Source organism: Mercurialis annua, linkage group LG5, assembly GCF_937616625.2.
Source record: "Mercurialis annua linkage group LG5, ddMerAnnu1.2, whole genome shotgun sequence".
Lineage (NCBI taxonomy): Eukaryota > Viridiplantae > Streptophyta > Magnoliopsida > Malpighiales > Euphorbiaceae > Mercurialis > Mercurialis annua.
Window position 1 is genome coordinate 50,721,900 of NC_065574.1, and position 23,621 is coordinate 50,745,520.

General features: G+C 30.0%; 3 protein-coding genes across 4 annotated transcripts; all 3 read right to left on the reverse strand.

Annotated features, from left to right (window-relative positions):
* Positions 1 to 4,034: 4,034 nt before the first annotated feature.
* On the reverse strand, positions 4,035 to 6,420 carry LOC126682026 (uncharacterized). The gene is made up of 5 exons (XM_050377582.1): positions 6,402 to 6,420; positions 5,957 to 6,203; positions 4,461 to 4,609; positions 4,186 to 4,190; positions 4,035 to 4,094 (listed from the first exon to the last, which is right to left on the reverse strand). The coding sequence occupies exons 1-5, from the start codon at positions 6,418 to 6,420 to the stop codon at positions 4,035 to 4,037; spliced, it is 480 nt and encodes a 159-aa protein (XP_050233539.1).
* A 2,484-nt stretch (positions 6,421 to 8,904) lies between these two features.
* Positions 8,905 to 11,837, reverse strand: LOC126679939 (CRAL-TRIO domain-containing protein YKL091C-like). The gene is made up of 6 exons (XM_050374961.2): positions 11,459 to 11,837; positions 11,006 to 11,261; positions 10,451 to 10,487; positions 10,246 to 10,363; positions 9,721 to 9,831; positions 8,905 to 9,176 (listed from the first exon to the last, which is right to left on the reverse strand). Exons 1-6 carry the CDS (start codon positions 11,531 to 11,533, stop codon positions 9,015 to 9,017), a joined length of 759 nt encoding a protein of 252 aa, XP_050230918.1. The 5' UTR covers positions 11,534 to 11,837; the 3' UTR covers positions 8,905 to 9,014.
* Positions 11,838 to 15,374: 3,537 nt separating this feature from the next.
* LOC126681166 (two-component response regulator ORR21) lies at positions 15,375 to 20,803 on the reverse strand. Of its 2 annotated transcripts, none has more exons than XM_050376597.2 (6): positions 20,264 to 20,803; positions 19,580 to 19,732; positions 19,103 to 19,498; positions 18,872 to 18,948; positions 17,223 to 18,395; positions 15,375 to 15,775 (listed from the first exon to the last, which is right to left on the reverse strand). In XM_050376597.2, the coding sequence occupies exons 1-5, from the start codon at positions 20,472 to 20,474 to the stop codon at positions 17,223 to 17,225; spliced, it is 2,010 nt and encodes a 669-aa protein (XP_050232554.1). In that variant the 5' UTR covers positions 20,475 to 20,803; the 3' UTR covers positions 15,375 to 15,775. The 2 variants fall into 2 exon arrangements, with proteins under 2 accessions (XP_050232554.1, XP_050232553.1); XM_050376596.2 differs by having other exon boundaries at positions 15,375 to 15,778.
* Between the last annotated feature and the right edge of the window lie 2,818 nt (positions 20,804 to 23,621).

Consider the following 23,621-nt stretch of genomic DNA (forward strand, 5'->3'; position numbering starts at 1 on the left):
TTCTTATTCCATCCTTGCTCAATCCAGTTAAAAGTTTCGATGTCTCTAAATGCATCATCTTCAGTGTACTCAAGATCAAGCAAGGGACAAGGAGCTTCATTATAAGGCAATGCAATCTGGCCTACAATAAATAAGGAAACAAAATTAAAAAAAATAAAAACATATTCTAAATAGAAACATACTAATGATCAATTTCATAAATAATAAATGTATGCTAATGTTGACAAGATGTTGATATCCTGTTGACATTAATGATTACAACTGTTTCACAAAAAGTTGATTTATTATGCATCATGTTGACATACTGTTGACATCTTGTTGACATCAAAGATGCAAGATGATATCAACATCAACAAATTAATAAAAGGACAATTTAACAATCACCTAAAGTATATCAATTCATCAAAAACACAAATTACATAAATATTTACCAGTATGACCAGATGCTTGACTTCCAGAAGCAAGATCACGACTCCTACAATGAGACGCAACTTGTTCGTCCAACTGAGTTAATTGGGAATCCGTTAAAAAAACATCTTCTCCCTTCAAAATTTTTAACAAGTATAAACAGTTAAGAACAATAATATAGTACACATTAAATACAATGAAAAACCACAAATACCTCATTCATGTTCAAATTTGTATCAACATCAACCCCGGAAACATCGTCCGTAGCTTCTTCAATCTTCCTTTCACCACCTTGCACAGATTTATCTTCTTCTTCCTGATCATTATCCAAAGCAGAAAGATCTTCAGCCTTATTAAGATCATTATCTTTATTCTGATTATCGTCATCACTTTCCGACGAAGAATCACTTTTACGACCACGATCATCCTTATCGTCAACACGCTAAAAACACAAAACATATATCAACACAACAATTTCAAAAATAAAAGAATGTATATAAACAAAATAAAGAAAGTTAAAAATTGTACCTTAATAATTTCTGACTTTTCAATATAACGGTCCATTTTGGTGACCAAATCTTTCAAAACAGCTTGTATTTCAATCATACCATTATCAATATCATCATGATAGGATTTCAGATCCTTCTTGATCTCAGACTGCTGAAGAATAACACTTTTCAGCTGCTTTTCAATATTCCCAACCCTCTTTGACAGACTGTTGATATGCTGTTGATTTTGTGTTGATGCAGAAGACAAAGAATGGTCATTCGCATCATTAACAGCAGCAAGATCATCATCGTCAGCGGTATGAGCTTTCTGGATACTGCCCTTCTTCTTTTCAGAGGCAAAAAAGCCATTCAGCATTAAAACTCTTTTCTCATCCGCAGAAGGTACAATTCTTTCAAACTTAAGCTACATTTAATAACATAAAAGAAAATCAATAAATATGAAAGAAAAAAAAAACAAAAAACAATCAAAATACAAAATAATAAAAACAAAAATACCTTTGATCCATGATTATAAAAATCAGTTTCCAAATCGATCACGGCAGGAGTTTCGCTTGAAGTCCAATTCAAGCATCTTGGCACTTTGTTACCCACAAGCATACATATCTTACCGTCAACAGAAGGGAAACACTCGTAAAATAAATACTGCAAAATAATAGGAAACCCAAGCAATCTGCAATACCCTTCTTTTTTGGTCTTCTTTAAAAGGTCCTTGGTCTTCAAACTGTTCAGGGTATAAGAAAAGATTTCTTTACCCCATGGGTAACAGTTATAGTCCTCAAAAGTTATTACATCCAAATGATGACCATTGACAAGATTAGAATCAAGCGCAGACAGAAAATAAATCTCCAGCACATACAAAAAAGCAATTCTGACAGCATCTTCATCAGACTGCCATCGCTTCGACAGTAAACACTCAATGACAGACTGCCTATTAACCTTCGTCTTCCCGAAAAAGTACTTATCAACAAACGAATTGCCTGAATCTTCAAAGCCTACCTTCTGAATTTCACCAGTACAATTCAGTCCCGTTAAAACTGCAAACTCTTCAATGCTGAATCTGACTTTATGCTCACCAACACCAAACCACATCTCATTCTGTTTTGGATGAATAAGCTGCCTCGCTAACAAAGAATGTATAACCTGCCCTTGAAACAAACATGGGGGCATTTCCAAAACAAAGCCGAAACATGTTTGCTTGAACAATTCCAGCTGTCCTTCCGACAAATTGCTTCTCAACTGATCAACAACATTATACTTCAGACAATGATCAACCCTTGTGGTAGGAATGTCTCCAAGTTTCCAACGAGGAGACCAAATCTATTGGAAAAAAATAAAAATTAAATTAGACAAAATTTGTGAAAACATAAATTCAATCAGTAAACATAATAGTAACAGTCTAAAAATTTAAATATATACTACATTAACATAAATGTCAACAGCATATAAACATGGAATCAACACCATGTCAACACAAGGTCAGCAAAAAACAGTAATGACATAAACTTAATAAGTACAAGTGAGCATAATATAAAGAGCTAGTCTAAACATATACTTAAAATAAAATTTTCAATTATAACTTAGAGATATGGAGTTGAAATAAAATTTCAAAAAACACAAAAATACAATACCTTGATGGAACCATCATCCAACACTTTTTCAGATTCACTGCTTTCAGTATAAGATTTTTTCTTTAAAGAACCAGGGGTTGACCTAGTCTTAGGTGCCTGTTCAAGTCAACACAAGTCAACAGAATATCAACAACACATCAACAACAAATCAACATATCAACAAGAAATAAAATTTCAAAAAACACAAAAATGAAATACCTTGATGGAAACATCATCAACCACCTTTTCAGTTTCAGAGGTTTCAGTAGAAACTTGTTTCTTTCCAGAACTAGAAGTTGCCCTAGTCTTATAAGCCTGTATATATCAACAATATGTCAACATTATATCAACAACATGTCAACAACAAAAATGAAAATATTAAAAAAAAAACAAATGAACAGAAAACATAACTATAAGTTTTTTTAAAAAAACTATATAAAATAAAATTAAATGAACAATACCTTCATGGATTTTTCCTCCTGAACTTCTTCATGTTCAGAAGTTTCAATAGAAGCTTTTCTTTTCGTACTAGCGGCACTCTTAATAACTTTCTTTTTTATCGGTGATTTCTGCAAAAGACAGTTCATACACAATTATAAAAACACAATAAGGAAAAATTATATTCAACCAAAAACAAAAAACAACAATAAAAAAAATAAACATAGATTAATACCTCCACAGTTTTATCAGCCACATTGTCGTCATTAATCGATTCAAATGACACTTTTCTTTTTGCACCACTCGTAGACTTCTTTATTACATTTTTCTCCGGAACAACAGATTCTGCAACACGGCTATCTTCTTTGCTTTTTTCAAATGAAACACGCTTCGCTGGTTTCTTAACATTGTACGATGCCTTCAATTTCGCGAGTTCAGCAGCAATAGAAGAATCTTCAGAAATCTTTGTACGCTTTGACGATCGAAGAGCCGGCTTCAATACAGTTTCATCTTTATCTTGTAAATCAGTTGCACCGGCTTTCGGATCTTCACTATTTTTAGCAGCAGCAGCAAGTTTAAGCCTACTTTCGATTATCATTGACTTCGTCAACGTAGGTTTCGGAGATCTTGAAAGCATGCTCAAAGCTTCCTTTGCGATCTCCAACACGTTAGGCTGCTCTACAGTGTCCTTTTCTTCAACAACAGGAATTCCAATCGATGAAACCTCTTCCCTAATTTCAGCAGATTCTGTCACTTTCGACGACTCCACTGGTTGAGCCGTTTCAACAGAAGCAACTTCCTCGCCATGCCTAGATTCTGCTACTTCAACATCAATATCATGATTCGAAGTTTCAGAATCAGTTTCAACCGACGAATGGCTTGATTCCGGTCTATGGCGAACAGATTTAAGCCCCATATCAACAAATAATCAACAAAAACCTGAATTTACAAATCCAAACACAATGAATCATTACAAAACTAAACAAAATATTTCAATAAAAACAACAATCACATAAACATTAACATACCAAAAAAGAACTAAATCAATTTACAAAGAAAATCACAATAAAAATTACAAAACTGAAACATAAATTAAACTAAAATTTCCAACACAAATAAACATGTACAAAGCCTAAATCGAATCAAAAACAAAAAAAAATCAACACACGGTCATATGTTTACCTAACAATTTCAAAATTAAATTGAAAACCTAAAACATGTACAAAACCTAAATCAAATTAAACACAAATAAATCAACACAAAATCAAAAGCAAAATCAAATTTCAAATTTAAAATATCAAATAAATGTAACAAGAAGAACAGTAACAGAAATCGTGAAAACAAAAACAAACAATTATAACAGGTTAACATAAACAAGGTTAAAAACAACAAAAAATAACACAAAATCATAAGATAAATGAACTTTACAATGTTAAATCACAAATGCATGTAAAGAATAACAACTGTAATTAATTTTTTTTTAAAACAGATAACTTACCGTTATATAGGCAAGAGCGGTTAAGATAATAATGAAATACAGATGAAAATGTGAGAAGTAAGAGGATTCGTGCAGTAATGGAGATAAGGAAGAGCAAGATCGTGGAGATGAGGAGCGAAAATGGCGGAGAAGAATGAAGAAACCGCCAACTGAGAAGGAAAGTGAAAAAACGGTAAAAAAGAAAGAATTTCAAAATAAAAGGTTAGGTTTAATAAGAATGATGGTATGAAAAGTAAAGATATAGATTGGGCCGTATAAAAGTAAACTCTAGCCCAAATCCTGTATTTTATATAAAAAGCCCTTTATCTTTTCCTAATTTTAAAATTCATATTCAAACCCTCTTACTTCACATTCATACATGAAGAACGGATACTAAAAATTTCGGATAAAAATGTCATAATTTAACCGAGGAAGAAACGAAATTTCCGATAAATTTTTTGTCTATTTTTTTAATTTTTTTCATATTTTTTTGTGACGTCCCCATATTCATGTGGTGGGACGTTTTCTAATTGCGTCCCACCAAGCAATCTAGGGACGTTCCAAAAAAAAAAAAATTACCTCGGCAAATTTTTCGGTATCTTAATATTTGTTTTTTGACAAATTAGAACCGTAATTAGACATTACTATTTCGGGATTGGAATAAGGTTGAGAGAAAAAAAATTATTATGTTTTGATTAAAGGATACGGAAGTAATTTAGAGGGGCGGTACCTAATAAATAGAGACGGTATATAGTAATATCCAATTTATATTTATTTTTATTTTAGCGAACAAATAAATATATACTTTGACCTGTAAATTATATTTTATATATCTATACATATTTCGACATAATATAATTATATTTCGACATAATAATTATAAGCTTTGTTTTTTATTTTAATTATCCCCTTTATAAATACTTAATATAATAAAAATTTAAATGTATTATCATAATTTTTCCAAATATGCATTATTAAAACTCCAGAATACTAATTTATATTTATTTAACAAAGGGTTAATGTCAAAAAAAATCACGAACTTTACACGTTTTCTCATTTTAATCACGCAGTTTAAATTTTCTCATTTTCACGCACGAACTATCATTTTTTCTCAAATTTATGCACGGTGTTGAGGTGGCACTCGTTTATAAGTAAATAGGATTTACATTCAATAAATCCTTTTACTTATAAATTTTTATTTATATGGTTCTTCTCCAAAATTGATATTGTGGCCATTTTCACCAAAACAGGTCGAGTTAGGTAGACATTTAAATTTTCATTTGCGTGTTGTATGTATTTTTTTAAATCTAAAAATAGACTTAAAAATTCAAAATAAAGTAAATATCTTTTTTCTGAAAATAGAATATAAGGGTAATTTATCAATAGATTTTACTCATGTCAAGTTTAGTTTAAAACTATTGATAAATTATTTTAAAAATAATTTATCAATAATTTATCAATAGTTTAAAAAATAGACTTAAAAATTCAAAATAAAGTAAATATCTTTTTTCTGAAACCGTATGAAGTGGTCCGGAAAATTCATCTTGTGCATCACTGCCTCAATAAACGACCACTCCACCCTGTCATATGCTTTACTCATGTCAAGTTTAATAGCCACCGTACCTCTACTCCTTCTTGATCTAGAAATCATAGAATGGAACATTTCAAAAGCCACCAGAGCGTTGTCTGTAATAAGGCGACCAGGAACAAAAGCACTCTGAGTCTCGTGAATAACAGTATCAAGAACACGCTTCAGTCGGTTGGCTAGAGTTTTGGCAATTAGTTTGTAAATAACATTACACAAACTAATAAATTACTATGTTGAGATAATTGTATGAGTACTAATTAAAATATCCAAATCAAAGAAATTAGACTTATTAGTACTTGATTTTTTTTAATTAAGCTCAGCAACAGCTATAGCTACAAAATAGTACTAGTATTAAGATTTTTTATTTAATCTACCAAAAACATCTAATTCCATAATATCACTTAGGCATCGTTTGGATTAGGGATTATGAAGAAATAAAATCCATGATTTTTTTCACAATCCATGTATTTCATCGAAATTTTAGTTTAAAAACATATCATGAGAATCCATGAATTGTGACAATCCCCCGTCCTACAAAATTCATCATTTAATATCCCACCTCTTAGGTAGAAAAGTTAGAATCTATTAATTTTAATGAATCTTGGAATGTATAACAATTTAAACATATCTTTAAAATTCTCAAATCCAAATAATAAAATTTATAAATCTATTGATTCTTCATTCTATGGATTTAAGATACATGGATATAGTAAAATCTATGTATATAAAATCCCCTCAAAGTACCTTATAAAAAAGTTGAAATACAAATTCTTTTTGTTTTTTAGTAGTAATTTCTTTTGTTGCTATTCCTTGAAAATAGATTTGCACAATCTTTCAATCTCTATTAACAGGGAAAATTCCTTGAATACAACATTTCATTGTCAATTTTTATGTGGAAATTCCTTAACTTTGCGTTTAATTTCGATAATAAAAAAAGGAGGGACGTGATTGTCGTTTTCTTTGATATTAGAAAGTTCAAATTTACACGAAAGATTAAGAGATGTTTCTAAGGCTAAAATCAAAGTAATAGCAAATGCGTGAGCTCTTGTTTGGGATACCAAATTTCTAAATTATACTTTTCTACTATATGGTAAGGATTTGAAGCTATGATGCACAACAATTTTGAAGAAGGTGCATTTTTCCATTTCGGAAACGAAATTTTATTAAGGAAAAATTGCACCTTTTCATTTTGGAAACATTTTTGTTTTCAAAATTGTTTGGAAACTCATCTAAATTCGAATTAAGAATTAAACTTAAGAATGGAAGTGAAATGAGACAATTAAAAATTAACCGGAATATGAATAAATTCAAAGCAATAAGCACATTGGATATGAATATAATAACATATATCAACGGATATTAATTCCTAAATATTCATCTAAGTCTGAATTTCTATAGACTTTTTTCTAATTTCATATACAAAATTTAAATCATATATAGAGACACACATACATATAAGTTATATATTTTTTAATTAAATTACAATTTTAAATAATTAAATACAAATCTATAACTGAATTAAACATATAATTTCCAGATGTTCATATAATTAATTATTAAAAGAAAATTTAATTGATTCACTGATTTATGGTTGATTTTTAATGTTTCTAGTGCTGATTTTTTGAAATTGAAATTTCCTCAATTTCGTTTCAACTTAAGAGGTCAAGTTCAATAAATCTACATCATTCATTATAAAATTAACGAAGGATAAATTTGATATTTTAAATTTATTCAAATTAAAATAGCAAGTTTACTTATATTTTTGGACATTTAAAATACTAATAAAAAGTGACAATTTTGTTGGAATTCAGACATTTTTAATTTTTTAAAAACTTATACAAAAAATTTAAAATTTACAAAATCTATCCTATTTTTAATAATTTTGTTAGAATTTTGACCAATATTTTTAATTAATTTAATTGTGTCATTCTTGGCATGACCTATCATAAAGTCCATATATTTTATAATTTTTTTTCTTTAATATGTGTACTTTACCCTTTTCTCTAATTCATCCTTAAGATGTTTTTTTTTACGTAATCCATGTGCATTATCATTTTTATTCTTTACTTAATACTTGAACATATGGAAGTTAGAAGGTGTTGTGCACCTTTTATTAGTTAATGGTGAATGGGTTAAAATACTTTTTAACTAAAATACTATATGTCACGTTTATAAAGAAGAGAAAAGAAGAGAAAAGAGAGAGAAAGATAAAAAAATATTACATGGTCTAATTTAATTCGTTTACTATTAACTAAGGAAAAATGCAGAACACCTTCTACCTTCCGTATGTTTAAGTACTAAGTAGAAAAATGGTAAAATATATTGATTAAATAAAGAAATAAATATTTAAGGACGAAGTAAAAAAGTTGTAAAATATAAGGATTAAATAAAGAAAGAAAAAATTTAGGAATAAAAAAAATGATAAAGTATATGGACTTTAAAATAGTTTATGCTGTCAATCTTTCAACTTAGTACAAAATTCATAAATTTGAAATTGAATTCTAATAACTTATTTTTGACTTTTTTTTTATGTGAATGAAGAGTTAAATTTTGAAATTTTAATTAAATAAATTTTATTCATTAAAGAGTTAGATAAAAATCCACCTAAAAATTGGGATAATTAATTCAATTAAAAATATTAAAGATCATTCAAATAAAATTATCAAATTAATATAGATTGCAAACTTTAATAAATTTGGATAGATTTACAGAATATCAAAATTGTTCGACTTTTTAGCACTCTTAAACCTATAATATAATTATTAGAATATTTTAATAATTTTAAATTTAATTGATATTAAATATGAGAACTTTTTTTATCTTTACATAATACTAAAAATTACAACTTTTTTTAAATTTTATAGGACGAATGGAATATTAAAGTTGGAAGTAGATCAATATATTACTATTCATAAGAAGCTATAAATAAATGTTGCTCCCATGGGATTATTATGTTATGTAATATTAGCCCTAAGAAGTTGAAATCTCTAGCACCCACCTTTTGAACAAATCATGGGTTCATTCTGAGGAACTATAACATCTTGAAAAACTACCAGTTTTCCTCGACCACCGTACTCCTCCGGTAAGATCTCTTCGCCAATCTCTTTTGTTAGATTTTTTCTATCTTCTTCGTTATGGACGATCATAATCTACATTCATTAATCAACACAGAAAAGGCGAGAATTAGAAAACATTTCTCCTCCGTTTGTTTATTATCCATCTAGCCAAGAATTATACATATTAAAAAAGTGTTTTTTTGTCTTAAATTATAAATATAAAGATTAATATAATTGTATAAATTAAATCATTAGTTGATAAATGTTTTATAATTTAAATTGTGAAATCATTTATTAAAAAGGATAAATTTGAAAAATACTAGTTAAAGTCATCTAAATATTATAAAAAGAAATAAGTATTTGTAGACAAATTTAGTTGTTCCAATGGGAAATTAAAAGAAATGAGAGTGCACATTATCGTGATCTTTTGCCAATTCATCAATGAGATTGAAATAAACATGAAGTTTACTTTTGTATTTTAGAACCCATATTATTATAAAAATGTCGAAAAATAATTTTTTTAAAAATATAAAATGCCGATTTGAAATAAGTAAAAATTCAGATATTAAAATACTAGATTTAAAAAATTTCAGACATCGGTATTATAAATTTTCTTTTAATAATTAATTATATGTACCTTTTCTAGTGTCGCCTTCTCAAGGAAACGAGAAATCATTTTCCATACACCGACGAAGAATCGAGGCATGTGTAAGAAATAAAGCTTTGCCAAACGTTCCGGATAATAAGCCTGCGCAAATCATAATCAATTTGATGTAAAATGCCTATGAGACAAATTAAATAATTCCAATTCACTCTGCAACCATGTGTAACTAATAGATTATGAACAATATTGTACGAAAATGAAGCGGACAATGTTGAAGGCTGAAATGAGAAATAGAAAAGCAAACGATATGTTTTATAAAAATATGTTATAAATATATAAAGTTTTGCAGTTTTAGAAGAAGAAAAAAAGGCGAAAATAGAAATGAAATGTTGATATATAAAACTCGATAAATATTTATGTAACATAGGTTTTAAATATAAAATTTTAGAGCTTCAAAAGTATTTCTAAAAGTGAAAACGAAATGCGAAAATGTATTACTCAATAAATTTCCGTACAACATGGATCGGGTTCTATGTGCTGCAAATATGAAAGAATTACCTGTAAACATTGAAATCCAGCAATAAAGCCACGAGTGTCAATGTTCTTATATGAAATATGCTGCAAATCAACAATGGCAATCAGCTTCTCATTTCCTATTTCTCTTCCTTTGAATGAGCTGAAACAGTTTCAAAAAAATCCCTCAGAAATGAAAAAATAATTTGTTTGAGAATTTTGCTATCTACAATTCACAATTAATTATTACCTTGCAATTATTTTGTCTAGCAGATGAACCACGTACTCTGCACCGACAGCAAAAATACACAATGAATACAAATTTCACTTGGATTACTATATTCATCGTCGATGTTATTTTAAAATTTTCTATGTAAAAATTGAAGTTTCGTGTTTGTAGCTACTCATGTGTTAGCTAGAACGTCAAATTTTATTTCCGGTATTGATTATTAGGGTTATGTTATTCCCAATTCAACTATGAAGTCGTTGTACTCTGTTTCTCTTAGTCAATAGAAAGACTTTTCCTATTAAAAAACTCAAATGTACTTATAACTAAATTTGTTTTTTAAAATATGTTTAAAAATCAAAAATTAAATAAAATTTAATATGTTTCGATTAAACAAAAATTATAAACTCAATATATTTCTGTTTTCCTTTAAATTTTATTTTTTTATTCAAAATCCAGTCAAACCAAAATCATAATGAATTTTTAAATGGAATCGAATCAAAACAAATGATAACCAGTTTTTTGTTTAGCAATTTAAGTGAAATTAACAGGAAGAAAATATGAAATTAAAATACTTACTCTTGAATTGAAGATGATCTTTGGAAGGAATATGCAACTTCAACTTAATAATAAAAACTGGAAACCCCTCAACAGAAAAACCTTGCAAAAAAGCCTTTCTGGATCCAAGTTCATCTTCAATTTCAGACTCTGAAATAAACCCATTTGGAACAAATGACACCCTCCATTTTTGCCAGTGAACAAACATTTTTGCAGCTTTTTCTGGGTCCATTGATCTTGCAATCAAGAATCTCATCAAAGTTTCATCCCCATATTTCTGCACAATAATCAAATCTTTTTCAAAATCAAACAATTTCAAACACTAAATTTAAACAGGTACCAATGAGTTATAACTCAAATAATATTAACGCTAAGCAGCAAACTGCTAGGTTCTAGATTCAATTCCGCCCACAAAAACTCAACCTCTCCAATTATTAAAAAGAATAAATTAAAACAGCTCTGAAATTAAATTACCTCAGTGGAAGAAGAACTGAGTGTTTCAATTGATTTTCTCAACTGGGTTACTGCAATTTCTTGAGATTTCTCCATTGGGTGATGGAAGGTTATTTTTGAAATGAACTTTTAAAATAAGGGTCAGTTTTTATGAGTTCAAAACTTTGAATTTTTGATATATAGTGAGAGATTGTCTTATGTGTGCATTGACAAATTGGAGCAATGCGAAAGGAATATGATATGGGCAAAGCTTCGGTGGCGAATAGTTATTAACGGCGGTAAGTTTGGTCTAAGATTTGTTGCTGAAGGAGATCAGTTTTGGTGACGCTTTGTCGCTACTTATTTAATTCATCGCCATGTTCTTGTATGTCAAAGCATGAAACTTCCGTTTTATTATGGATTTGCTGTGATCTTTTTTTTTAGGCTTAATTACTTAAAAACCACCCACCTTGAACTTTTTTTTCGTTTATACCCTGACCTAGGAAAAAATTCATTTATACCCTGACGTATGTGTTTATGTTTCACCTCTACCCCAAGGCATTAAATTAACCTCTTTTCATTTAAAAAAAAGTTTAAAATAGTCCTTCATTTAGAGAAAAATTCATTTCTAATTAAACTCTAATTAGCTTAGGTTAAAAATGAAGAACTATTTTAATTTTTTTTTTAATAAAAAGAGGTTAATTTAGTGCCTCGGGGTAGAGGTGAAACATAAATGCATACGTCAGGGTATAAATGAATTTTTTCCTAGGTCATGGTATAAACGAAAAAAAAGTTCAAGGTGAGTGGTTTTTAAGTAATTAAGCCTTTTTTTTAGTAGATTATTCTTAGTGTTGACTTCAATTAATTTTTTTCTTTTATGTAGTAGCATGTATTCAAATCAACTAAATAATAGGAGAATTAAAAATCAAAATATTAATTAATTTAGTAATGCTTCTATTCTATCCAGATTGATCAACTGATTTCACCAACGAGTTATAACCTAAATGTTATAAGAGCTAGATAAAATATGTTAAGCGCTCCTCCTTTCAAATTATCAAAAATAAATTATGAATTTAATATTTTAAAACAAAGTTGATTAACCAGATTAATATGTGAAAAATATTTTGAGTACAATTAGTTGCCCAATTATGAAATGAAAATGAAAATATAATCTTATTCCTAAGAATCAATTAGGATGCTTAAGTTCTGATTTTGTATACTTATGATAATGTAATGATTTTTTTTAAATATAATTTGTTATCTTTTATTAATATGAAAATGGAATTAGATTCCTAAAAGAGTTATCAGTTTTGACTTGAGTTCCGACCATGGATTTGTACTTCGATTTGAGTCATAGAAATATGGTCTGATATGAGTCCTGGTCGGTCTGAAAAACCATATCTAAACCAAATCCAAGCCGACCCGGATCAGAATCCAAACTAAACTTGAGCCTAGATTGCACCCAGACCAGAATTCGAGTGCCGATCCAAACTTGAATTTAAACTAGACTGAATCACAATTTCGAACCAGAATACAAACTCGAATCAAACTAAACCAAAGTTCCGAAGCGAACCATAACTTGGCCAGGCTCAAACAAAAATTTGAGTCTCGATTCCACACAAATCAAAATTTGAACCGAATTCGAATCTCGACCCAAACAGAGTCCCAAATTGAATTCGAGTTCCGACCCTAATCGGATCCGAACCCAAGTCGAGTTCGAGGTCCGATCTCAAATCGAGTCTTGATTTGTTAACTAATGTTAGTTTAATTTAACTTCTTTAAAATTTTAAAATACTTTATTAGTTTAGTCTTAGTAAAGGACAATAAAAATGAAATTATAACATCCATTTTTTTGGAATTGATATTTCATCTATTTTTAAGAAAATGATCCCTAATGAAATTCTATTTTAATAATTAATTTTTTAATTTAAATATCAAATTAAATAATTGAAATGGAAATAGAATTTTTATTATAAATTGAGATACTAACCTGCCCTCAATTGAATGACTCCCTCCGTTCCATTTATGAAGTCACATTGTTCATTTTTTTTTGTCCCACTTAAGAAGTCTCATTGTACCTTTTTAACTTAAATTTCTTTCTTTACCCCTTATTTTATCTTAATAATCAAATACACTTGTAAGATAATTAATGACATGTACAATTCCAAAACACAATTAATAAAAGGGAAAAACAAGAAAAGAATATATTCCCTCCATTTTAAAATAGTTGTCGTTTAGAAAAATATTTTTGTTTCATAATACTTGTCACTTTACAATACCAAAAAGTATTTATTGCTATTTTTCCACATATATCCTTTATTAATTCATTGAAAGTATACAAAAATACAAATAAATAGTCATAATAATTAATATTAACAAGTTTTAAAAAGGATTCATTTAATAAAAATATTTATAAATTTAGACATATTTATTATTTTTTTAATTTATGTGAAAATAGCTAAAGTGATAATTATTTCAAAACAGAGAGAGTATGTATTTTTATTTTTTTGATATGTGTGAAAAATAATAATGAGATTTTTTAAATGGGACGGAGGGAATGGTAAGAATGCATTAAAAACATGCACTCTATTAGTAGTAAATTGACAAGTCAATTACAAACATGGAGATGCTATTACCATGGATCTGGTTCCATTACTGGTCATGTTTCTTGGTAAAGACAATTTAATAAATTTATTACTCGACGTCCACTAGAAATAAGTATCGTCAATTTTGGTGGGCTCATTAAATTAAACTATTAATCGAAGCATAGGTTGTTGGAGGTTGACTTTAAATGGAAGGGAAAAAAATCCAACATAATTGAATCTACGTTACGTAATTGCATGATATGGTTGCATAGTTCTAGACTCATTATTATTTTTAAAAAATAATTAGACTCCTTATCAATTATTTCCAAAATTAACTTTATTCTAATTCTATCCTTTTATTTGAATTTATCATTTACACCAGATTTTTTAATTAATTCAAATTTTTAATTTTATTAAAAAATAAGCGTAGGATACTAATTGATTAAAACAAATGACTAACTAACTAAAATTAACAAAATCAAAAATTTATTTTATAATAAAGTTAATTTAAAATTAGTCATGAGAAACTGAAATCAAAATTTGTATAAATTTCAGTAGCAGTCCTTTAACTTCTGTCCATCTTCCATCCTATAGTCTTTAAATTTACTAACTATATCCATCAAAATATAAGAATATGGGGGCAAGATGGAGTCGTATTTAAGTATGAACTGATAGTCATACACAATTATATATCATTAAAAATAATATAAATATAACTTTGGGTAGCTTCTACTCATTAAAATTTGACAAAAATAAAACTACAAGGACATCATGGACTATACATTTAAAAATAAAGAAAATATAATCACAAATGAAATTTAAGGACTATAATGAAAGAAAGATGAAAGTTTAGAGACTATCAATGAAAATTACTTTATAAAATTCCAACGTTCAAATGCTCTACTATTCAACCATATGGAAAAAAAAAAACAAAGTCAAAATTGCTTTTCATGCGGTTTCTTTCTAAGAATTTAGCATGTAAGCAACACTTTCATGACGAGAAATAAAACAAGTCCATAGCGACGGGGCCAATATAATAAAAGAACTAACAAAGGGTCAACGAGCAACTTGTAACACAGGGCCATTTAACTAATTTTTAATTTTTTTGAGCAACCAACTTTGAAACTCTTCATTTTTATATTAAATTACCCCATAATTTATATTTTTTTATCAAAAAATAGATTTAAGATAATTTATCACAACAATTAGAAACTTTTTAATTTTTTTCCGCATCATTCACCTCCGATTTACATTTCACGCATTTATAAAATACAATTGTGGGATAATATGACCAAAAAATGAAGAGTTTTAAGGTTAATTGCTCAAAAAAAGTAAAAACGGGATTAGGGGAACCTTTCATAAAAGAACATAACTTTTTCTAAATCAATTGCATACTAAATTACTAATATAAACAAATTAGCATTTCATCATCGTTATTACCCAAATTACTACACAACTACGACATCATCTCATCACTTGAGACTTCATGTCTACCTACTGAAACTCTAATAAAGTTTTATTTTACCTACAGACTAACTAAAGAACAGGAACTATTACTTGGATGCATGTAGAGCTTCGCTCCAGCACTTCAATGGAAGTTACCCAGAATGGGTATCTATTTTTAAGCGACTAATAGTGACGCTCCATTATGTGGTCGAGAAGACCAGCACTGAGGTTTGAGTCCATAATCAAGCTTCAGAACATTTGATGATATAAAGCTATTTGTACTTACCGTGGCAATTATGCTGACTTAAGCTTCCCCACAAATACAAGCCTGCTGTGAATAGAAAACACGATCAGATAATGTTTGTAGAATCAGAGTACGCAATGGAATCACAGAGCGTACAAGAAAACACAAAGAAAAAAAAGGTATATGAACAGTAAGCCATATCCAACTATCCAGCTAAAAAACATTTTGTGTACTTGTTGATTGGCATGTTAAATTCCTATTCAGAAAAACGGAAGGAAAAAAAATGAGGTCCGTCCTGATCACAAACGATGTGAAAAGGCATCTTATATACAGGCAAGTGAACCATACTATATATACTACATGCTCTGGCCAAGCAGCAATCTATTTGCATTGCAAAATACAAGTTTCTAGTCACAAAAGATGGCATGACACAGCTATTTCCTTCTGAAATGAAACAATTCCTAGTATTGCAGACATCATATATGAAAAGAACTGATAGGCATTAGTTATTGTATGAAGAGACATGCATGCACTGTGGTAACAGGAATATAAGTGATTAAATGGTAGCAAATGGCAATTGCCGAGTCTAGAAATAATGACAGTGTCATCTCATTTACCACATAAATCACAAACCTTGACAATCAGTGATATCACTAGCTAGTAGGGTTGTTCAACTCTGGCTTACGTGGTTTATAAATTTTTAAGGGCCCATTATTTAGTGGGCCAACATCAAATAAAAAATTTAAATTGTCAATATCGCACTTAGACTGATCTTATCAAAAAGTTCATAACCCACAAAAACTATATTTGAACACCCCTACTAGCTAGTGTTACAGATAATACATCCAGATATAAGAGATCCCACAATTCAGGATACTAAGATTAGCTAAAAATACTGTTGAAAGATCATAGAACCTCCCATGGTCCACGATCAATCCCACTAAATCAGATCTTGCAACTATTGAAATTACTCCCTCTAAATATTTAAATCTTCGTCTTATCTTTACTCAAACGCCTTCTACACATACCCTTCAAGCAAAAACACTACTTCTTAATCAATATATTAAGTTGCCACTTTTATTAAAACATTATTAAATGCATACCTACATTGACTGATGTTTGTATATTTTTGACGGGAAGACAAAAAAAATAGAAAAACATAGAGAATATGGTCTAACAATTTACGAGCCATAAATATGCGTTTTTTTTTTTTGAGACATAAATATGTTATCTTAAATGATACATACTGAATAATAAATGAAAAGACAACTAGGAAATTTCATCCAACTATAGCATAAGATTTACAAGTCGTGCCACCCACTATCGCAAATTAAATAAAGAGAAACCATAATAGGACACTAAACATGAGAAAACCTATCAATAAGTTGTTCAAATGTCAAAGTAGAGTAGAATAACCAGGAAAACCCACCAAATAAAAGATTTGACTCGTCGTGCAACCTATAGGTTTGGACCTCCCTAAACATGTATGCAAAGAAAGTACAAATTTATGTGAAATCAGGTTTACATTTACCTATTCAGAGAAAACACCCATGATGTCATTTGGAGAATAGTGCTGCGATACTGGAATTCCCACTCTTGCACTAACTGTGAATTCAATATGTGGCTCCTGTTTCACTTTATTGCTATTGTTCTCCATATAAAGCTTGCCATGGCTTGAGTTGCTAACTGGTGTCTCAAATTCATCCAGTGCAATCCTACTTGGGACACAGGTCCCTTTACCAACAAATCCAAGATTCCTCAGTGGTCCTTGATTAAGATCGCCTGGCTTAGCACCGTACGAACCCCGGACGTCATAAATATTAGGAGAAAGCCCTGGTGATTGTCTGACAGCTCCAAAGACTACAGTCGGATTCTGAACTTGCTGAGTGGCTCCACTATCAACATTGACAGAGCATGATGATGCAGATGGAGATAATGAACCAGTGGTTATGTAACCATTAACAACAGCAGTAGGTTTTAGATCCCCATCTTGTATGCGCCCAATGTTTAATGAAGAACTGTTTGCATGAGAGGACAGAAGATTGTAATCAATAACTGCATTCCTATTAAAGCTGCTCTGATTAACTGAAGCAGGACTATTTCCTGCCTGAAAACTGGCTGATGATTGAGTAGGGAGAACAAGGCAAGATGGCTGCACATTAATTGAACGGCTGGGGTCTGGTAGTGACTGCTGCTGTGGTTGTTGCTGCTGTTTCTGCTGATGATGTAATATATCCATCAGCACGTTGCCATTTTGAGTAGTCATAGCGCTGAAATTGCTATTAGACCCTGCAGTACCAACGCTATTAGAAGGCCATGATCCATATCCTGAAGCAATTTCTTCAATAGATACCATATTTTGAGGATAATGTTTTGAAATATTAGATGGACATTTTACTATTGGCTGGCCAAATGCGACACCATGTTCAACAGGAAAGCATTTGGGACCCTGTATAGATGATGCTTGTAAAAAAGTTGGTTGATCTAATGCTGTGACTAGGCTTCCTGTTGGTCGACCAAGAAACTCTGCATGAAGTGCTGCTAATGTTTGCGGAGGAATCTGTCCCGAGGCAGCCAATGCTTGAATGTCAAATCTTCCAAGAGAATTAAGTTTTACATTCGAGTCCAAGGAACCACAAAATGCACCAGAAAGGCCACCTTGTTGAGCAACCCCACTTAATCTCTTCAAATATAACCTAAACTTCTGTAAATTAAAGTCACAATACTCAAATTAAGGAATGTAAAAAAAAAAGCAAGAGAATGTTACATTGGAGCTACCCTCAGTATACCAGAATAAAATTGATATTCTAATAGTTAGATATAATTATTATTGGAATTAACTTAGAAGAGGACTTAAATAAAATAGCTCTGGGAAACCCTAATCATCAACAAAGAAATCAATGGAGTAATTTGTAGCACAAGTCTAATATAATATAATATATATATATACATACATATATATATATACATACATATATATATATATATATACATACATATATATATATATATATATATGTATGTATATATATATATATATATATGTATGTATATATATAAAGAGAGATGTATAGATATATATGGTGGCTTCCAATCGCTTTATTATCAAGTACATAAAAGAAATAATCGGAAAAAAATAAAGGTAAGAGAGAAAAAGATTACAAGGGTTTAAAAACGAACCTGCAAATGACTAGCAACATTTTCTCTAGTTAAACCGGGTACATTCATCAATTCTAGAATTCTCTTAGGTACAGCCTCTGAAATGGTAGTCAAAAAATTTAAATCAGTCAAAAAAACAAAGACCAGTCCATATTCTTCTTCTGAACATGATATTGCAGGCCTCACCTCTAATACATAGGGTATTCTTATTAAAAATCTATTTAAATAAAAGCAAAGCATTCAAGATCGTACTATCAATTCCAAGCTGGTTTACAGCACTGACAAACTGTTGATGGAGCTCCACTGACCATACAACACGTGGTTTCTTTGATGAGGATGGATCATCATTTTCTGGTTCACCATCATCTTCATCTTTATAATTGTTCTTTCTCTTCTGACCTTTCAAAACTCCTGTATCTTCATTAACAGAAGAAGCATATTCGCTATCTTCATTTCCTCGTTTATGCCGATCATTATCTTCCATGCTCCCAGACTGTTCCGTTTCTCTATTATCATGACACTTTTTCCTAACAATGTGTTGCCATATGTTCTTGAGCTCTTCCTCGCGTATAGGTTTAATCAAATAATCACAGGCTCCATGTCTAATTCCTCTCATTACAGCACTTGTCCTTCCATCAGCAGACATCACTGCAATACAAATAATCATATTAACGGATATCTACAAATCAGGAAGCACACCCGGAAAGAAAAGAAAAAAAAAACACTCACTAATAACTGGAAGATCCATTTCTAACCCAACAAGCTCAAGAAGCTTAAATCCATCCATGTCGGGCATATGAACATCACTTAGCACCACATCAAAACAACCTTTCCGTTCCCTTAGTAGATTCAAAGCTACTTTCGCCTGGGAACAAGTGGTGACTGCAAACATCAAAAACAAAATGTAAACTACTCAAGTCAAACAGTAAATTCACCCGTCCGAATAAGAAAATAAAGACGCCGTCTCTAAGCTTTCGGAATCTCTACTCAATGTGGACAACTATCAAACATTAACTTAGCTGTCATAATTCATAAGCTAGGTAGCACGAACACTTCATTCACTCAACTTATCCCATTTTGGAAACGTGTCGAACACAAATTTTCATTTTTTACATAAGAAACCTTAAAATAACGTTGTTTCGCCGTGTCCGTGTCCAAGTGTCAAGTGTCCCCGTGCTACCTAGCTCATAAGTAACACTCAGGTTCATAAACTACGTGAACTAGCACATAATATTGAAGCATTCAGTTCATTAACTTATCCAACTAAATCTAACTAGCACTTCATTGAGTAAATTCACGATCTTTTTTGCATAATTTCTTAAAATTTACATCACAATAACACTTCAAAAGTTACCATTATACCCCAAATTGCACGAATTCTACAAAACAGAAAAATTCAAGATTCAAACTGACCGTGATAACGGCAACGGCGAAGCATTTGCTCGAGAATTCTCAAGCAAGTAGTATCATCATCAACTACCAACACCCGTAAACCAACAGGAAACTGATTAGTAACAGCCACGTCAGCATTACTAGAACTGACAGCACCAGTATTACAACCAGAAGAGCAGTAATTACTAACGGTCGGACTAATAGACGACGCCACTCGCTGCAAAGCAGCCATTTCAGTACTGAGCTGAATAACTCAAAGTCCAAATAAAGATAAACCCTAATCAAAGTTAAAAACAGTGAATTTAAGGGTAAATGAACTGAAATTGAGCATTATTTTAGGTAGATCTGGGAAGAGAGTAAAAACCCTAAAAGTTAGGGATTGAGGAACAAAGATTTGGGGTTTTGATTTAGAAATTGAAAAATTGGAGAGAAATTGGGAATGTTGAGAGTAATTTGGATGAATTGGGGGATTGGGTTGAATTTGATTGAGAAAATGAGTTGAATTTCAGTGTTTTTATTTTTGGTTTACAGCTAAAGAAATGGATAAAAGAATTACAATGATTATGTAACTGGTACAACTATTTATTTATTTTATTCGACAGAGAGATATTAATAATTTAATAGATTAGATTATTATTATTTGGGTGAATTATTACCTATGAACATTGAATAAATTGGTAGTTTAATACTTTATATTAAAAAAAATTATTTTTTGTTCTCATTGATTTCCAACGATAATTATTTTATCTACTTTACTCTACTACTACTACTAATAGTAATAGTACTAGTACTAAATTATCATTTTTTTTCTTTATCATACTAATATATGAATTAAAATATATTTTTAAAATAAATATGAATTAAATAGTAAATTATCAAAATTTGGGTAATTGAGATTTTAAAATAATATTTTTATTAATTAAAGAGATTCTTTTACAAATACCGGAAAAAATAAAAATATTTACAAAAATACAACCTCAAAGTTTTGTTTACAAACAATGCAATCTTTTTAAAAATATTTACCAAAATACAGTTTTTCTGTATACAAAAATATGATTTTGTATACAAAAAAATGAATTTGTATACATTCGCACAAAATTCGTATATAAAATCAGATAATATACATATACATTTTTATTGTATATAGTTCGTATATAATCCGTATATAATCCGAATTATATACATTTTTATAAAAAAAAAAATCAGATCTGAGAATGAGAATATCAAATCTGAAAAACGGAGAAGATGAAGATGAAGCCAAATTTTGTATATAATTCGTATATAATACAAATTACATACAATTCAAAAAGAAATTCAGATCTGATAGATCTGAAATCTCAAGAACAGCGATAGATGAGAATGACAGAGGCGGCGGTGCAATCAGATCTAGGAGAGTTGTTGCCGTTGTTTTTGCGGCGGCGAATTTGCGATGGCTACATGCTTGCAAAAACGGCGGCACTTCTTGTGACGGTGGCGGCTTCTCGCGACGGCTATGGGTTGCAAAAACGATGGCGGCTACTCGCGATGGATTAATGGAGGAAGTGAGAAAATAAAAGTAGGGTTTAGGTGAGGAAAATGAAGAAAAAGAGGGAAATGATATTTTTGTTAATAAAAGAGATAAGGTGGTATTTTTAGAAATATGGAAAATATTTTTATAAAGAGAAAGATAAGATTGTATATTTGTAAATATTTTACCTTATTTTGACATAGAGTGTAAATATTTCTTAATTTAATTATAAGCTAAACAAATTATTAATTATAGAATCTAGTATAACAAATAAAATTATTAACAGATCATAGTGAATGGTTGCTAAAATTATTAAAAGGCAACTTCAACAATTCAAACTTTTCTAAAATATTTTGAATTTGAATATATATAAATCATTCGTATAATTACAAAATATATTAAAGTTTATTTTTTTTTTCTTTTAAATCTAAAAACTAAGGCCTATTAACATTCATAGTTTTTGATTTATCGGTTTTTAATCATTAAAGTCTATAAAATTCAATTTCGATCAATAAACCTTAGTTTTAATTGAAATATCAACAAAAGTCTTTGCTGATTTTTTTAAGACTGTTAAAATCGTCGGCGTGGCTACTACAAATAATTATATAAATACATATCGAGTACTCTTTCTCGTTTTGGCTTGAGAGAATAGCCAGTATTCCATTGCTATGGACATTTCAGATATGTATCAGTCTTTATCCTTATCAGACGATGAAGACATTATTGTTTGTGATCTCGGTAAGAAATCTAGGTACATTGGAGAATAGAAGGTTGCTTTATCTTTAATTGGAAAAGATAAAGTTTAAATAAATTTGAATGTTTATCTAATACTTTTATTAAAATCTCTACAAAGTTTTTGTAAAGTTTCCAATAATAAAAATTCTTAGCTATATTGCAAAATTCTAATAAAAAAAATATGTTACTTAAAAAATTTGGAATAATGTTGGTTTTTTAAAAAGTTTTTTCGTGCTTTATGTTCAATTAGCAATAGTAATTAGTTTTCATAAACAATATGGAGAAGAAAAAGTATTTTTCTGAAAAATGAAAGTTTATTGCACCTAATGGTTTAAATTACACTTTTTCTTATGAAAGTGTTGCACCATTTTTGAACAAATGATCAATTCACCCCCTCAATTTGGCACGAAATATCAAAAAAGCCATTTTCGCCACTTTTGATACAAATCAACCCAAAAGTTGCGTTTTTAACTCAATTCAACCCCTTTGACACAAAAATACCCTAAAAAGAGAGTGAGATTACTAATTATATTAGTTAATCTTGATTAACCACAATTAAAAATTTTAAACACAATTAAAATCTTAACTAAATCTAATTAGCATAATTATTTTAATTAAACACTCAAATCTAACCCGCCGGAAATCGCCCCCGGAACCCGCCGCCCCAATCCCATTCCACCGCAAACCGCTCCTCAGGCGAGGAGCCGCTGCTCCTTCATATTGGAGGAGCACTCGCCTGAGGAGGAAGAAGCTGGGGGGGGAGTTGGCGGCGGCAGATGGTGGTCGGAAAAATGGAAGAAAGAGGAGGAGAGAAGAAGGAAGAAAAGAGAGGAAGAAGAAGAAGAGAAAAAAAAAGGGAAAAAATGTTTTTTTTATATAAAAAATTAATTATTAAATTTTCAATATTAAAAGATATAATTGAAAATTAAAAATTATTAAGAATTAATTTAAAAGATGAGTAAAATGTTAAGGGTGTTTTTATATTTTTTACAGAGAGTGCATCTCACTTGCTTGGTGAGAGTGGGGGAGGGGTTTTTTGAGATAAAAACGTAACTTTTGGGTCTGTTTGTACCAAAATCGGCGAGAATGACTTATTTGATATTTCGTGCCAAGTTGAGGGGGTGAATTGATCCTTTG

Excerpts from the sequence above, each read along its gene's own strand:
- LOC126682026 (XM_050377582.1), bottom strand. Across the intron at positions 4,610-5,956 it reads TTTCCGGACCACTTCATACG|TTGGCGGTTTCTTCATTCTT; the intron begins GTTTCAGAAAAA and ends TTTCCTTCTCAG.
- LOC126679939 (XM_050374961.2), bottom strand. The coding sequence starts at position 11,533 with ATGGAGAAATCTCAAGAAATTGCAGTAACCCAGTTGAGAAAATCAATT. Across the intron at positions 11,262-11,458 it reads TCAGTTCTTCTTCCACTGAG|AAATATGGGGATGAAACTTT; the intron begins GTAATTTAATTT and ends ATTATTGTGCAG. Across the intron at positions 10,364-10,450 it reads CTAGACAAAATAATTGCAAG|CTCATTCAAAGGAAGAGAAA; the intron begins GTAATAATTAAT and ends AAACTGTTTCAG.
- LOC126681166 (XM_050376597.2), bottom strand. The coding sequence starts at position 20,474 with ATGGCTGCTTTGCAGCGAGTGGCGTCGTCTATTAGTCCGACCGTTAGT. Across the intron at positions 19,499-19,579 it reads AATGGATCTTCCAGTTATTA|TGATGTCTGCTGATGGAAGG; the intron begins GTGAGTGTTTTT and ends TTTGTATTGCAG. Across the intron at positions 18,949-19,102 it reads AAACCAGCTTGGAATTGATA|AGGCTGTACCTAAGAGAATT; the intron begins GTACGATCTTGA and ends CTACCATTTCAG.